General features: G+C 41.0%; 1 protein-coding gene across 1 annotated transcript in view; it reads left to right on the forward strand.

Annotated features, from left to right (window-relative positions):
- Window positions 1-8,916, forward strand: part of LOC109870209 (CUB and sushi domain-containing protein 1) — a 291,027-nt gene extending 282,111 nt beyond the window's left edge. Inside the window, exons 63-70 of the mRNA XM_031804842.1 lie at window positions 1,340-1,451; window positions 2,258-2,437; window positions 2,816-2,878; window positions 3,068-3,229; window positions 3,345-3,457; window positions 3,990-4,077; window positions 4,217-4,352; window positions 6,283-8,916. Of these exons, the coding sequence (XP_031660702.1) occupies window positions 1,340-1,451; window positions 2,258-2,437; window positions 2,816-2,878; window positions 3,068-3,229; window positions 3,345-3,457; window positions 3,990-4,077; window positions 4,217-4,352; window positions 6,283-6,442 (1,014 nt within the window). The 3' untranslated portion in view covers window positions 6,443-8,916. The remainder of the gene's footprint in view (window positions 1-1,339; window positions 1,452-2,257; window positions 2,438-2,815; window positions 2,879-3,067; window positions 3,230-3,344; window positions 3,458-3,989; window positions 4,078-4,216; window positions 4,353-6,282) is intronic.
- Window positions 8,917-17,609: the final 8,693 nt, after the last annotated feature.

Consider the following 17,609-nt stretch of genomic DNA (forward strand, 5'->3'; position numbering starts at 1 on the left):
AGGTTTCCCTCAAGAATTTCCCTGTATTTAGTTCCATCCATCCATCATTCCTTCAATTCAGTTTCCCAGTCTCTGCCGATGGAATAACATCCCCACAGCATGATGCGTTTTCCTTAATGGCCAGAGTACCTGACCAGAGTACCTTCTTCCATATGTTTGGGGAGTCTCTCACATGCCTTTTGGCGAACACCAATCGTGTCTGTTAATTTTTTTCTTTAAGCAATGGCTTTTTTCTGGCCACTCTTCCATAAAGCCCAGCTCTGTGGAGTGTACGGCTTTAAAAAAATATATATAATAATAATAATAATGTTGCCTTTATTTAACTAAGTAAGTCAGTTTAAAAACAAATTCTTATTTACAATGACGGCCTAGGAACAATGGGTTAACTGCCTTGTTCAGGTGCAGAACGACACATTTTTACCTTGTCAGCTTGGGGATTCGACCTAGCAACCTTTCGGTTACTGGCCCAACACTCTAACCACTAGGCTACCTGCCACACCGGCTTAGTGGGCCTATGGACAGATACTCCAATCTCTGCTGTGGAGCTTTGCAGCTCCTTCAGGGTTATCATTGGTCTTTTTGTTGCCTCTCTGATTAATGCCCTCCTTGCGTGGTCTGTGAGTTTTGGTGGGCGGCCCTCTCTTGGCAGGTTTGTTGCCATATTCTTTCCATTTTTTTATAATGGATTTAATGGTGCTCCGTGGGATGTTCAAAGTTTCAAATATTTTTTTAGAACCCAACCCTGATCTATACTTCTCCACAACTTTGTCCCTGACTTGTTTGGAGAGCTCCTTGCTTGGTGCCACTTGCTTGGTGGTGCCCCTTGCTTAGTGGTGTTGCAGACTCTGGGGCCTTTCAGAACGTGTGTGTGTGTGTGTGTGTGTGTGTGTGTGGACTTTATTTAACTAATTATGTGACTTCTGAAGGTAATTGGTTGCACCAGATCTTATTTAGGGGCTTCATAGCAAAGGGGGTCAATACATATTCACGCATCACCTTTCAGTTTTTAAAAAATGTATTTCACTTCACCAATTTGGATTATTTTTTGTATATTCATTACATTTTATTTTATTTTACCTTTATTTAACCAGGCAAGTCAGTTAAGAACAAATTCTTATTTTCAATGACGGCCTAGGAACAGTGGGTTAACATGAAATCCAACTAAAAATCCATTTAAATTACAGGTTGTAATTGGAAAAACGACATGGGCAATGAATGCTTTTGCAAGGCACTTGTCATTTGTGCTCAGATAATTTGCTAAAATAGTCTTCTGGTCAGTCAAAGCAATTATCTGGTTGTTCTTAGACCATCTATAGTAATGCGTCTTCTTCCGTTTCAGGCTGGAAGCAAAATCTCCTTCAAATGCCGTAAAAACTACCACATACTGGGATCTACGACAAGAACCTGTCTGGAAAATTTGACATGGAGTGGCGTGCAACCAGAATGTATCGGTAAGTACTTTTGGAAAGATTTGTTTTTGTGACAAGACATTGTCAAGAAAACAGGGGAAAGTTATTTATTTATCCACCAGGTGTACATTTTCTTAGCGTTGACTTGTTAATGAGTAAAGGTAGAGACACAGGCGGTGTAGTGTGCGGTATGACAGCCAAAGGGAGTAGAGCATTGGTTTAGCACATGTAACCCTTTCATTTACTGCATTCCAGATCACTACCCTCCCAATGGCTGTGTCATGTTCTCCATCTCTCTCCTTAATAACTCTGCCCAGGATTATAGGTCTTGAGCTGTATATATGGATTAAAAGAAAGATCACAACGTAGAAGCCATTGTGGGACTGTCAAAAGGGAACGGACATTTGAGAAAGGGCAGTATGAGTCATGGAAGTTAAGTAGGGATTGCTGCCCTCAGCAAAGAATAGATAAAGTTTGCCAAGTTTAAGCTGTTCGTATGTGAGTGGTAAATCAGTGGGCGATTTTTGACAGCATACCCACGAAATTCTTCAGGCATTTCCTCCACATAATGCGGCTTCACTGTCAGAGGCTTGGGAGTGGGGAGGCTTAAGTTGACGACAGGAAAGTGCGAAGACTGAGTTCATATATTATGTTACAGATGGATAGTATCACTCTGGCCTTGTTTTATATGTTTGCTCCTGATAGGATTGCTTGATCTCTACATAACTCCATGATACTGGTGTGGGTGTGGGGCTGCTGTATTCTGACTGGTAATCCTGGTCAGTGGTAGAGTGAATTTATTGTGTTTTACCATGTTTTTTTTTCTTCGTTCTTTCTTTTTTTTGCAGCCCATGCCTGCAGACAGCCCGAGACGCTGTCTAACATTGACGTGAAGGCTATTGATCTACCAACTCTGGGCTATACTTTGATTTATACATGTCAGGACGGATTCTTCCTGGCCGGGGGATCTGAGCACAGGACATGTAAACCTGATGGAAAGTGGTCCGGAAAGCCACCTGTCTGCAAAGGTATACTTATGCACTGGAATGTGTCTATTATTCAAATGTAACTATTTCCTGTGAACCATTCACAACCTGAGGAGAATAAATTGTACTGCAGGCCATATACTTAGATTAGCAGTTAATCTGCCTCTTGTATGTGTCAATCATATTTTCCCTCATACATTGTTATTCAACACAGTAGTTAATTTGCTGTGTGCCCTGTGCTAGCTGAGAATATCTAGGTAATTGAGTATACAACATTTCAGCAATCATCAAGTCTGAATCGCTCTGGTAAAATGTAGACCAAAAAAAATGTTGTCATTACACGGCTACAAGCAGCAACTGGCAGTGAGTAGGTCACATCCATAAAATGTCATGTAGTCAATTATTTCTTCCGTCTTTCAGTTGGGCCCAAAATAAATGGTAAAAAAGGAGTGGAGTCAGATGTTCAGAAAAACAAGATTGGTGGTATGTTTATCTCCTCTGAGTCATTTTGTTCATGTTCAAATGCATGTCCATTCAATGTAACACGTATTGTGCTAACTGTACGTCTGAGGTTTCTCATAATGATGGCTGTACAGACAGGAGATGGATGACGCAAAAGTACCTTATTTTGTTCTGGTCATACAGTATAACATGAGTCTTTCTTTCCTTCAGTTCCTGTAGATGTGTTTTCTTTAAACTTTGGCTGGACCGGGTTCTATGAGTACCTTGGAGCAAGAGAAGTTGCCACTATTACTGTAAATGGATTCAATGCAACAACAAGTAGAGTCAATGTCACACTTCTGGATCAGAGCAGAGTGCAGCTTAAACTTGCTGGTAAATCACAACACACATGTTAACGCTGACATTATTTGATTAGGCAAATATTACAGTTGAAGTCAACATTACAACAGTAAACACCAACCGATAACCCAATTTCCTTTGTTTTCAGGAACATACAAGAAGGAGGAAAACCATTTGCTGCTGAAGGTTTACCAGATACGTGGTCCAACAGAGCATCATTTCAGTAAATTCAAGAATGACAACTGGGCAATGGATGGCTACGTGAGTCTTTTATTTGAATTAAATGATCAATAAAGGGCCTAATGATGGACTTCCAACCTAATCAGGAAACACAACAATAGTTTGCCTCCTTTACCTACCATATTCTCTCCGCTCAGTTTTCTGCAAATGCTGTACATCTAGTTCATGAGGTGGTAACATCTGCAGAATATGTCATTCATCAATATGCAGCTCTGGCATTAGGTTCTGTCTACCATAACCAACACAAGACACTGCAACTTAAAATTGTATGGCCTAATGGCCTAAAATTATTTGAATTCAAATGTGTCTGTTGAAGATATTACTTGACTGTAGCCCTCTTTTGTAAGTTCAAAGAAGATATGTTCTTGTGAACACTATAGCAGTTAGTCACTTCAAAGGCGATAGAGACAGTGATAAGCTGCATGAGGACAAAGGAGGGATATGAGGTGAATGGGTAATAGCGATAGCTGGGTAATGGTTCTGCATTTCAACTACTGTATGCCCTGAAAAATCAGCAAAAGTCAGATTTTCCCCCTCTTTTGTGTTGGTTTAGGTGACCGCAGAGTCTGACAAGAAAACCTTTGTTTACCAGGGTCATATTCAAAGCAAGGACTTTGGGAGATTTGTACTAACAAGAGGAGGTACAATCATTGTATAATCTTAGTAATAAACAAAAACTATATGCACAGTTACCTTTTACTTCCTGATATCATTGCTTTTACACAAGTTACTTTTAAGAAGTTTGACAAGAATGGTTGTACTGTTATGTTTCTTTATTAGGTCTCTTTACAACAGACCTGGAGCCATCAAATCCTCCATACTATGGCACCAACAGCAGTTCAGTAGCAGCTGCCATACTAGTGCCGTTCTTTGCCCTTATTCTGTCAGGGGTTGCATTTTACCTCTACAAACACAGGTAAGGAGTGCCGGCTATTGGATGTCTTGGTAACCTGCATTGGTGATGTTTGTCCATATATGCTTGGATGTTAAGCATCGTAGTCTCTTATAAGTTATGGGAAACTCCTGTGCCAACGATGAGTGATCCCTAAAAGTTTCAGTTGATAGATCGTTACATAACAAAATCAAATGTTAGATGAGTGCGAAACAAAATGATTACAATACATTTGCATTGGCGTTTTCCAAAGCTAACTGAACAAACAAAATAAATAAAGTATGTGACATTATTGTCAGATAAAATGGAAATTACCCAATATTAAAGTACATGAAAAATTGGCAGGGTACTTTCACAAGACACTGATGACAATGAGAGACCCAAAGACGTAATCAGGGCGGGCGGCAGGTAAGACATAAGAAACTAAATCACTATACGCAACAATTCCTACTTTCACATCGTCATTATCGTCTTATACTTTTTTCATTTAGTGAAAAAATATATAGTTTTTTTTATTTGCTGGGCTAAAATGAAAAAGATGTGCTCTTTGATCTCATATTGTCATCTCTCTGTCAGCATATTTCAACCAACTGAATGTTGTTCTTATTTGTTTTTTTTGTGATCATTTGCCTTTAAGCTATCATGAGAATCCATTTGTTTTTGACTGTTATATTTACTGGAGGGGAGTTTTGAAGTATTGTGTTTTAACATTAATACAGAATCACGCTTAGAAAGTATCTTCATATTCACATAGATAAAGAAAATGTATACTTTTATTAACATTTCACTCATTTTGTATGCCAAATGCTACAAACCCATAAATGTCAGATTTGGAATACTGTATTTTGACAATGTTATAATAGCATCATCTAGGATCAGTCTGTTTTGATAGTATTATACATGTTTAGCCACAAGGCTTTATTACTACTTACATATATAGGATCTTAATTTGATCACCCTTTTGCAGGATAACTTCCTGCAATGCAGGAACATTTGAACTTATAGTGTATTTGGGGTTTCAAAAGGCTTCTGGAGTTTGAAATGTCCACTGTGAAATTTCAGACTTGATTTTCCCTTCAGAAAAAGTATCAACCCCTTCAAAAATGTAAATCAATTATAATCCACATAGTTGCTACAGGATTATTTTCCTTCTGTAGCAAACTGGCTCAAATGAAGATCTGTAACATTTGTACTCTGTCATTCATACTCCCACAGAGACTTTGCAAGGCTTTGGAAACGTGTTTTTGAATATGCAGAGGTATTGTCCACACATGCAGATAGATCCTGCTTTAACAATGCCTTGATGTAGGATTAGGTAATGGACTTTATATATCCACACAAAGTTTAAATAGAAGACACTAAACCCTCCAGGTAGTCACTAAACCTGCATTTGTCTGACTTAGTAAGATTTGTAAGGTAATGGAGGGACCATTACGTTTACTGCACTGTTGGAGCTAGGAACATAAGCATTTTATTACACCCGTGATAACATATGTGTATGCGACCAATACAATTTGATTTGATTTGAAGTAAAGGCTTACAAAATGCTCCTAGGTGGAATCAAGGTCTTTACATTGATCTTATATTTTACTTCAAATCAGCTCAGTGGGCTTTGAGTAGGACGCCCTAGTCTCCTCTTTCAAGTAAAAATAGGTTATATGTTGTACCATGGTAAATGTGTATTCTGGATCAAATGAGGGCTGAAACATATTTTCCTTAGCGATGGGTTTTATGTATTCTTATTTGGTATATTTGAGAATGCAATAACAATATGTACAGACATTCCTCATGTGGGAAAGCGTTTCTGCTTCATCATTGCACTTTTTGCTATACCTTAACATCCCTTCATGAAACAAAGTCACATTTGTCTGAAAAGTAAAAAAAACAGTCATAGCTAGTAGAGTTATTAAAATAACATAAATGTGCTAATACGTTTTATTTGCTCACTTTTCAGAACAAGACCAAAAGTTCAATACAATGGCTATACCGGTCATGAAAACACCAATGGACAAGCGTCGTTTGAAAACCCAATGTATGACACAAACATGAAACCCACGGAGGCGAAAGCTGTGAGGTTTGATACAACTCTGAACACAGTCTGCACAGTAGTATAGCCCTCTTATCACCGACATTGGACTGGCTTTTACAGCCATACCTCTTGTGGTAAGCAGTATCTTATTTTTTCGACAGATGCCAATATTTCTTTGAACTCATCACGTTATAACCTCTCTGTGGAGAAGATAAAATACACCATTTAAAATCAATGACAATTTTATATGGACTTGCCACCACAAAATAAAACGACAACTATTGGTGTTCTATGGAGCAGAGATCATGTATGTGGCCAGGAAAATAAAGCAGAGACGATTATCTCTAGGATCAAGGAGTTCTGCCTTTTATGGCTCTTTGCAGGATGAAAGTTGTTTTCATTCTCCGGTTTTCTTTTTTTCTGTCTTCCCCCCCCCCCCCCAAAGGCCCTCCTTGGGGAAATACTAAAGTGTCTTGAAAAGCCACATAATTGTTGATAAAAAGTGTTTTCTTCAGTGAAGATGTACCACAAAGGAGGAAGCAACTTTGAACGTGTTGCCAGACTTCTCCAATAAAGGGAACATATGCTATAAACTACAACTGTCTCGCAGGAGAACATGGCTATCTAATCTAGGAACTCGCTCAGCTGTTGTGTTGAAAAACTTTATCGCACAAATTTTGCACTAGTGTGTTATGAATGGGTATGAAATAAGGCAAAAGAGGCATTTTCAAACTAACTGAAAAATGCCGTACAGGGTTTTTGACCATTTGTAGATAAGCATACAGTATATTTCCATATCCACAGGGAGCATAATGTCATGCTACTGTTTATCAATAGAGATGCTTATTTTATTTTCAATATTAGTTTTGCAAATAAATGTGTGGAACACCCTCCTTACTTTTTTAAAATGGTTATATAAATGATTTTTAACTCTGGAGTCACAAATACCATGCAGCTTATCTAGAAACATTTAAATCCACAAATATCAATTAAGGAGCAACTGGTGTACATGCAATCGTGAATGATATTTAATTTTATTCACAGATCAATATTACCGAAGAGCAAACTGATCTGGCTCATCTACTCTCAAAAAACTGCTCAATATTGTTGTATACTGTAAATTGCATCAAATACTTACAGTATGTATCATACATGTTAGTCATGAATGTTTGTTTGTATTGTCGATCATCAGGTTGCTGTTTATATTGTAGTTTATTTCACATTACCCCAGGCATTGAACATTGTCAACATTCGGAACACTAGACAACAGTTGGCAGTCCTATCTTGTGGTCTTGCTGCAAATTTGCTTACGTTTCAAATATACCTCTTGCGCAGAAGGACGTCATTTTTCTACTCTACAGTATTGGAACTAATAAAATGTTTATTTTTCATAAATGCTGCCCTTGCTTTAAATCACAGTTTTAATGCAGAAGTGTATTTTTGTTTAAATGTGCCATACGAATATGCCATGTTTAACTCAACTCAACTGTTTGACACACAACCTTGTTTTGGTAGGCCTACTTAAGGCAAGGTGGGGAATCAAGTTGGATAGCAATCGTTCTTTAGCAGTGGCATGAGCTGGTCGTTTAGAAGCTAGTCTTAATAATCTGTTTTTCTCCCTTTATGATATGTCCCTCCTATCCTTAAGGGTATTGAGTCAATGATGATGAATTGAACACAGACTACTTACTTACACTCCAGGAAACACTGCCTTATTCAATTCAAAAGCTGTCACAGTTACAAATGACCTATTACAACGCTAAGGCTACTTGAATGCATACAGTACACTGTGATTCCAAAGTCATAGATTAGCTTGTTGTTTTTCCTAATAATTTTGGTTGTGCATGTATTCACAAATAATGTTCAAAACTTACAGTAGATGAACTATCTTCGCTTGGCTTTTCGAAATCTGTTATCATATGCACTTGCTTAGAGATCAATGCACCAGTGACAAAATGTGTATTATAATCTTGTGAGATATCAGATTCCATTTCATATCTGTTATATTTGTGGCCATAGTAGCACAACTAAAATTCCCCTGAGTAAGATGCATTTTATGTGTGAAGTATGTTTGGAAAATCAGAAGCATTTTAATTTCCATAATTTTTCTACAAACTATTTAACTTTTTCCATTTCAAATTAAACCTAGTGTTCATTACACACCTACGCACTATACGGCAGTGGTTTCAATAAATAGGGTTAAGACCGAAAGTAATCAAATCATCCCCTTTCTTTGTAAACATTTTGATGTAAGACCCACTGCTTTTAATCCACATTTTGCCTTCCTTTGGGCTTGCTGCAATAACGTTTTTCTTTCAACATCTGTAAAATGGTTTCCCAACTAAAGAGGTGTATAACTGCATTCAATTTAATATCATTCCATTTTACAACATCGGGATATCACGTGCTGCTGACTTGAAGTAGGTGCAAAAGAAAATGTTTTTGTACAGAAATATATTTTTTATGAAGAATTTGTAAAATTATTAAATATGCTGTACTTTTTTGATTAATGTAGGTACAAAACTTGTTAAAATAAATGTTTTTACTATACAAAATGTACATTTATCGTCTATCTGAGTATGAATTTCAAATGTATATTATCTATTGTTTAAACTTTTCTTGCAAATGTCGATATATACAAGCTGTTATTTTAAAACATTGCTTGTATATATTTGTTTATGTGAGAGAAAACAAACCTTAGAAAAATTGATCTATGACACATGTTCTATGACATATTTTGAAAACATTATTTCAGATTAAACGTTTTAATATAATTATGGTCATATCTATGTGGAACTGTTTTCTTTTCCATTCGTGTCATGATATATTTTACAAGGCTATAGTCAGGTCTATACAACAACAAAAACAACATCTGAATGTTTGCTCCACCTTTAAAGGCAATGTTCCTGCCTTGGCAGAGACCGTATTCACAATAAACACTGTGTATGTCGGCTCAAAGGAACGGATTGAATCCTGGCTTTACTCTAGTCTAACTCTATGAAAAATAGATTTACAACCATGATGATAATAAGATATAGATATATACACAGTGTAAAGTACTTAAGTAAAAATACTTGAAAGTACTACTTAAGTAAATTTTTTTGTGGTATCTGTACTTTACTATTTATATTTTTGACAACTTTTACTTCACTACATTCCTAAACAAAAGTATGTACCTTTTACTCCATACATTTTCCGTGACACCCAAAAGTACTTGTTATTTGGAATGCTTAGCAGCACAGGAGAATGGTCTAATTCATACACTTATCAAGAGAACATCCCTGGTCTTCCCTACTGCCACTTATCTGGCAGAGTCACTTAGCACATGCTTTGTTTGTAAATTATATCTGAGTGTTGGAGCGTGCCCCTGGCTATCCATAAATAAATAAAAAACAAGAAAATGGTGCCGTCTGGTTTGCTTAATATAAGCACTTTGAAATTATTTGTACTTTTACTTTTGATACTTAAGTATATTTTAACTATTACATTTACTTTTGATACTTAAGTATTTTTAAAACCAAATATTTTTAGACTTTTATTTACTCAAGTAGGATTTTACTGGGGGAGTTTCACTTTTACTTGAGTCATTTTCTATTAAGGTATCTTTACTTTCACTCAAGTATGTTCTTGATCCAGAACCCTTGAAGATGCCCTTCACTGTCATAGCTGACCAATACAGATGCCTCAAGGTAAGCAACTGTTATAGCATCTCTTTATCCAGTCAAAGCTATAGTAACCCGCATTTCATGATTTGGGATTTTCTTCCCTTTTAAAGTGTTTGTTTTGTGACCTGTAAGACCTCTAAACAGTGGAGACTTGATTACCTCAGAAGCAATTTCCCTCAAGCAAGAAATGTATTTTTAAAAGGCCCTGAGCTTGGCTGATTATCATTCCACTTCGACATATAGATAAGACTGTAGTTATCATTTTATAACTGTATTATCAACCATTTGCTGACATGTGCTTTCTTGCATTGCCTGGAAATGTGCTGGCCATCTCTTTGCTCTAATATATCGATTTCATGCCCCCTTTGCTATGCCAGGCATCATGGTTTCTGATGGGATTACATTGATTCCTTTTGTTTCCCTAAGATAGTCTTAAAGGGAAACAGTAGGCTTTGGGCTTCCCCTTTAATCACTTAAAGATTGAAAAAGCAGTGTTAAATCAGTAGATTGTCATCCATTCCTGTGTGCTGCAGTCCAAACAAATTAATCAGTATGGGCCCTTGTGCACCAGCATAACCATCCCTTTGTTAGATTGCAAAAATATCTTAAAACCATAAAACACCCAAATAATAAAGGTATTCTGAAACTGAAATGCAACAATGGTATTAAAAATAAAAATAATGGAAATCTGTCCTGGTAGCACTGCTGTAGACATCTAGTATTCACTTATTTTATTTAAAAAACTGTTTTTCCCTTTATGTTCATGGGATTAAAATAAACTTTGCCTTAATCGTACAGGATTGGAAGAAACATAACGAAAAACAGATTTAAGCAGAAAGGGAGTCATCACTCAGCTCAATATTTAATGGCAAGCAACACATTTGTTCTCTGTGTGTCTCCCATGCTGGCATGGGCTCATTGAAAGAATGAGAAAAATCCATAATCCATGGCACATGTTCAATTTATCTTGCTTAGTTCCCCGTTTGCTGTTCAGAGGCCCAATCCAATGTCTTCCCAACCAGAAACCATGGATTACAGGCAACGGCAGCACTGATTTAAAAGCTAGAGCTGCCGCTTTCAAGGAGCGGGACACTAATCCGGACACTTATAAGAAATCCCAGCTATGACCTCCGACGAGCCATCAAACAGTCAACACATCAATATAGGACTAAGATCGAATCCTACTACGCCAGCTCTGACTCTTGTCGGATTTGGCAAAGCTTGCAACTATCACCGATTACAAAGGGAAACCCAGCCGCAAACTGCCCAGTGATGCAAGCCTATCAGATTAGCTATATTCCTTCTATGATCGCTTTGAGGCAAGCAACACTGAACCATGCATGAGAGCACCAGCTGTTTCGGATGACTGTGTGATCTCGCTCTCCGTAGCCGATGTGAGTAAGACCTTTAAAACAGGTTAAATTCACAAGGCCGTGGGGCCAGCCGGATTACCAGGACACGTACTCAGAGCATGTGCTGATCAGCGAAGTGTCGTCACTGACATTTTTAACCTCTCCCTGACCAAGTCTGTAATACCTACATCTTTTAAGCAGACCACTATAGTCCCTGTGCTCAAGAACGCCAAAGGTAACCTGTCTAATTGACTCGCCTCGTAGCACTGAAATCTATAGCCATGAAATGTTTTGAAAGGCTGATCATGGCACAGATCAACACCATCATCCCAGACACCCTGGACATACTCCAATTCGCATACTGCACCAACAGATCCACAGAGGGCGGAATCTCTATTGCACTTCACACTGCCCTCTCGAACCTGGATAAGAAGAACACCTACGTAAGAACGCGGTTCATTGACTATAGTGCAGCGTTCAACATCATAGTGCCTTCCAAGCTCATCACTAAGCTCAGGACCCTGGGACTGAACACCTCCCTTTCCAACTGGACCCTGGACTTCCTAACGGACCGTCCACACATAGTGACATCTGCTAAGCTGACCGTCAACACAGGGGTCCCTCGGTTGCGTGCTCAGTCCCCTCCTGTACTCCCTGTTCACCCATCACTAAGTTGTAAAGAAGACACAACAACACCTCTTCCCCCTCAGAGAAGAGGGCACTCAAAGTTCTACAGCTGCAACATTGAGAGAATCTTTTTTGGTTGCATCACCGCTTGGTATTGCAACTGCAGGACAACGCCGACCGGGGGCCGACCCCAAGGACGAGGAGCATGTCGAACGGGTGGCGAAGGTAGAAATCACGGATGATGTTGGGTTCCAGAATGTCCTCCAACAGAACCCAACACCGCTCCTCTGGTACCCCTCCCAGTCCACCAGATACTGCAGCACAACGTTGGGAGTCCAGTAGTGATCTGATAGCGTACGCCGGGCTCCCCTCGATATCCGGGGGGGCAGCATCAGCTAGGGGACCAGGAACCACCAGCCTGAGAAAGGAGACATGAATAGAGGGTGAGATATTGTAGTGACTGGGTAATTATAACCTGTATGTCACCTCATTGACCCTTGAACAGCCCCACAAACCGGGGGCTCAGTTTCTTGCAGGGTAGGCGAAGTGGGAGGTTCCTGGTAGAGAGCCAGATGCGATCCCCAGGATGGAACAATGGGGTCTCACGGCGGTGACGGTCTGCCTGCTCCTTCTGACGATGGACGGTGCACTGGTGTCTCAAGTGCGCATTGTTCCACACCTCATCCATTCACCAGAACCACTCATCTACTTCAGCAGAATGGTGGTAAAACCATCAAAAGGGGGAAGATCAGTAACAAAGTCAATGGATAGTTGGGACCAAGGTCACTGGGGCACGGGTGGCAGAAGCTTCCCTGCTGGGGCGTTCCGGGGGGACTTGGTTTGAGTAGCATCCTGCACCAAGGTAGGCCACCAGTATTTCTCAGTGATGGAATGAATGGTTCGAGAAATACCTGGATGTCCAGCGATGACAGCTGTGTGCCCAGGTCAGCAGTTGTTCCCTTATCCCTGTGGGAATATAGATGTGTGTGCCCAGGTCAGCAGTCGATCCCTTATCGCTGTGGTAATGTAGATGCGCGAGGGTGGACAATTCCGGGGTGCGGGCTCCCTCTCTAGAGCCTGGCGAATGTCCAGATCTACATCCTAAACCACTGGACCCACAACTCAGGAGGATGGGATTATGGGTGCCCTCTGGATAGGAGCCTCTCCCGAATCGTAGATACGAGACATGGCATCGGCCTTGATGTTCTTAGAACCTGGGTGATAGGTCAGCATGAAGTCGAACCTGGTGTAGAAGAGGGTCCACCTGGCTTGCCGCGGATTTAGTCTCCTTGCTGTCCGTTGGTACTCAAGGTTCCGATGGTCAGTGAGGATGACGAATGGTTCCTTGGCACCCTCCAGCCAGTGTCTCCACTCCTCTAATGCCAACTTCACCGCCAAGAGCTCCCGATCGCCAACGTCATAATTCCTCTCTGCAGGGGACAGTTTCTTGGAGAAGAAAGCACAAGGATACAATTTTACTGGGTCCCCCTGTCTTTGTGCAAAAACTTCTCCACACCCACCTCTGATGCGTGTACCTCAACCACAAAAGGTAGCGTGGAATTTGGGTGTTTTAGCAAGGGGCAAGGTGAATCGCCCCTTGAGGAGACGAAAGGCCTTGTCGGCTGCTGGAGACCAAACCAACCTGTGAGAGGGGATGCGACGGCACTGAAGTTCCTGATGAAGCGGCGGTAAAAGTTGACAAACCCCAAAAACCGTTGAAACCCCTTGATGGTGGTTGGGAATGGCCATGATCTTACCGGATTTACCTTCTTGTCCTCCATCCTCACTCCCTTTGGGATGATTTGGTAGCCCAAGAAGGAGACAGCCCTCTGGTGGAATTGGCACGAACAGGTGGTTAGCCAAGAGGCGTTCCAGGACTGCCCGAACGTGAGTGATCCTGGTCAAGAAGATCAGGATGTCATCGATGTACACAATCACCTGACGCTCGAGCATGTCCCTGAACATCTCGTTGACGAATGCCTGGAAAACTGACGGAGCATTGGCTAAGCCAAAGGGCATTACACAGAACTTGTAGTGACCAAACATCGTGTTGAACGACGTCTTCCACTCATCCCCCTCCCGGATGCAAATGAGATTGTAGGCACTCCACAGATCCAGTTTGGTGAAGAACCAGGCACTGCGGAGCTGCTCGATGGCTGACGACACCAGCAGGAGAGGGTACCGATACTCTTGGTGATGTCATTGAGTCCACGGTAATCGATTTAAGGGCGTAATCCTCCCACAGGACTCTCAACTGACGTGGAACCACAGGGGGCAGGAAAGCAGGTCTCCCGGCATTCAGGTGACCAGTCGGTGATTCTCATCCTCTACCATGAGATGGTAGGGCTATGGCGCTGAAGCCAAGGTAGGCCGAGGATGATCTGCTGCACTGGTGATAAAAAAGGGGATGTTTTCCTGGTGATTTGTCTCCATGGTGATGGTGAGTGGTTGGGTGATGTGTGTGATGGTTCCGGATCCTAGAGGCCGACAGTCGAGACCTTGAACCGGAAAAGGAGAGGAGAGCGGGTAGGTAGTAATATTTAGAGAGGAGGCAAAGGTCTGATCCATTCCGCGGCGCCGGAATCCAGTAAAGCTGTAGACACAGGGCTTGAGGGACAGTCAGCCAGAGTGATGGGTACTAAAAAGAGTCTTAACAGGAAAAGCAGTAGATTGAATACTCACTCCTGGTCCAGGGGATGTAACATCACGTGACCGTCCCTCTGCTCTAGTGGATCCCGGATTCTGAAGTAACGGACACGGCTGGCGCTTGTGCCCTCCCTGGCCACAGTACAGACAGAGCCCCAGCTGCATCCGTCTGCGTCGTTCCGCCGAGGGAAGGCATGTGACCCCTACCTCCATGGGTTCAGGCTCTGATCCCGAACACTCGCAGAAGGAGGGAGAGAAGCGATGTAGATGCCGTCGCTCCCAGAGGAGGTTATCCAGACGGATGGCCATCGCAATGAGTGCATCCTGGGTGAGGTTGTCATCTCGGCAGGCCAGTTCCGTCTGGACCTCCTCGCGCAGACCTCTTCTAAATAACGTGCTGAGCACCAGCTCATTCCATCCACTGGAAGCTGCTACTGTCCGGAAGGTAAGAGCATACTCAGCAGCTGTCTGATTCCCCCGCTGAAGCAGATGCTCATCTCCCTCTCTGCCCTCCGCGGGATGATCGAAAATGCTTTTAAACCAAGCCATGAACCCCTCATAAGACTCAAGCCCCTCCTCTCCTCTATCCCAGGCGGCTGTAGCCCATTCCAATGCCCGCCCAGTCAGCAGAGAAATAACCGTGGCAACCTTAGACCTCTCGGTGGTGGGACATAACGCACAGCAAGCTGTACCGATACACCACGTTTGGAACCAACAGTACCCTGAAAAGCTTCTACCCCCAAGCCATTAGACTGCTTAATACTGTAGTTAGTCCGGGTAGCTTTTAGTTAAATATTTAACTATCTGCATTGACTCTTTTTGCTACTGTTTATTATCTATCCTGTTGCCTAGTCACTTTACCCCTACCTATATGTACATATCTACCTCAATTACCTCGTACCCCTGCACATAGAATCGGTACTGGTACTCTGTTTATATAGCCAAGTTATCATTGACTCTGTACTGGTACCCTGTGTATAGCCAAGTACTCATTGACTCTGTACTGGTACCCTGTGTATAGCCAAGTACTCATTGTGTATTTATTCCTTGTGGTATTATTGTTCTATTATTTCTCTTTTCTTCTCTCTGCATTGTTGGGAAGGGCCTGTACGTAAGCATTTCACTGTTCGTATACACCTGTTGTTTACAAAGCATGTGACAAATGCTATTTTATTTGTCCCTTCAGCCCTGTCATTAGCTGTGGTCAAGGGCCTCACCTTTGGACATCATTAGACTTAAACACTAAACACTTATTTAAATATAATTATGTGCAAGCAGAACATGCCCTGTGAGTTGCATCAGTCATTTTTACACTAGTAATCATTAGAATTTATTCAGGCTTTATTTATTTTGTGATTAACACAGTGACACCATGGCTCACCTCTGGCAACAAGGCAGGAAATAATAAGACCGTACTGTTAGCCTGGATTATACTTGATAGGCAGGTTTGTCACTGCAGTTTGCAGATAAGACCATAAGAAAAGTAATCTATAAGAGATTCTGAGGTGGGGGATCATTTCAAAATCCATTACAAACATGCCTTTTAAATCTTGAGTCTCTCTCTGTGTGTGTCTCTCTCTCTCTCTCACACACACACAAACACATACACTCTTAGAATTCAAGCATCTTCACAAGAACATTGCTGGTTATGAAAGAATAGAGAGACCTCAAGTGTGGATGGCTCCAAGCAACCACAGCTCCAAAAATAGTAATAGCAGCATTTGAAGACACATTTCACAGTTAACCTTTAATGGGGCACCAAATCACTGCTCCAGTCAGCAAGAATGACTCATGTTCAGTCCATCTGTGCAACACCAACCTTTTTAGATATGTTTTCCTCATCCACAACAAGTCTGTAGCACTTTCATGTGTCCATCAATATCTTAGGAACTTAACGTGTGTGTAAATGTGGAAGATATTATGTACACAGTAACTTTTAGAGCTGAACTGCCAGCAATGCTGACACAATATTTAATTCAATGAGAAAGACTTTGTAGTTTATATTTTAAAAAATATATGTTTCAGTTCATTATGAAAGCTCTTTAAGATAGTTTAATGGCAACGCGTATGTGGTTGTAGTATCAATAGTTCAACACAACAGTCCATTAAAAGATAGATAGTAAAAACAGTTTGGATTATAAAAATTGGATCCCAAAGTTAATTATGTATGATACATAGTATGGACACAGTATCCAAATGGGAGTACATATTCCACTAGGAGTAAAACTCCCATTTGAGAAAAAAAGTTACTTCACTGAGTCAGCAAAAGGCTAGGGACAGCTTCATATCATATCAGTTCAGTACAAGTCCAATATCTCCCTAACACATTAGTGTGAACCGGACACTTAGGCACAAGAGAAAGCTGACCTGCAGAATTCTGTATTACTATTCAATCCTAAAGAACGTCTATGCCTGGAGCAGGAGCTTCCACAGACCGCGTGCCTCAGCTTTAAAGAACCTTACAAATGTCTTTCCGCTCTAGCCCACAGCACACCCTTTCCGCCTGCTGCAAGCTAAGGCTACACAGTATAGTTCTCATGGGAAATAATCTCTTCCTTATAGGATTGCAGTATCAAAACATATCATACCCATGCCATCTTCAGTCCATATAGCCTGCATGGTTTTTTGTTCTATCTCAACCTACCTTAGGTTACCTACCTTAGGTTCCAATTGGAACATAGGTCTGTACCAGGGACATAGTGGTAAAAAAGTAGCTGGGTGAAATCTGAACACCAGCCAAGATGATGAGCGGTGAAGAGTAAACACGAATCCTCTAATTTGGCAAAATATGTGTGGAAACGCCACTTGGAAAGTAAAATAGTGCCAAACCACTTAAGGGCATTTTACCTGCCACTATAGTGAAGGTAATAGTGTATACATCCCTGGTCTGTACATTTTGTTCAGAAAGAAAAAAGTCCAACAGATTAAGCCTACTGGCAAAAGCAACAGTACATGTCCAGGT

This window comes from Oncorhynchus kisutch, linkage group LG25 (assembly GCF_002021735.2).
Source record: "Oncorhynchus kisutch isolate 150728-3 linkage group LG25, Okis_V2, whole genome shotgun sequence".
Lineage (NCBI taxonomy): Eukaryota > Metazoa > Chordata > Actinopteri > Salmoniformes > Salmonidae > Oncorhynchus > Oncorhynchus kisutch.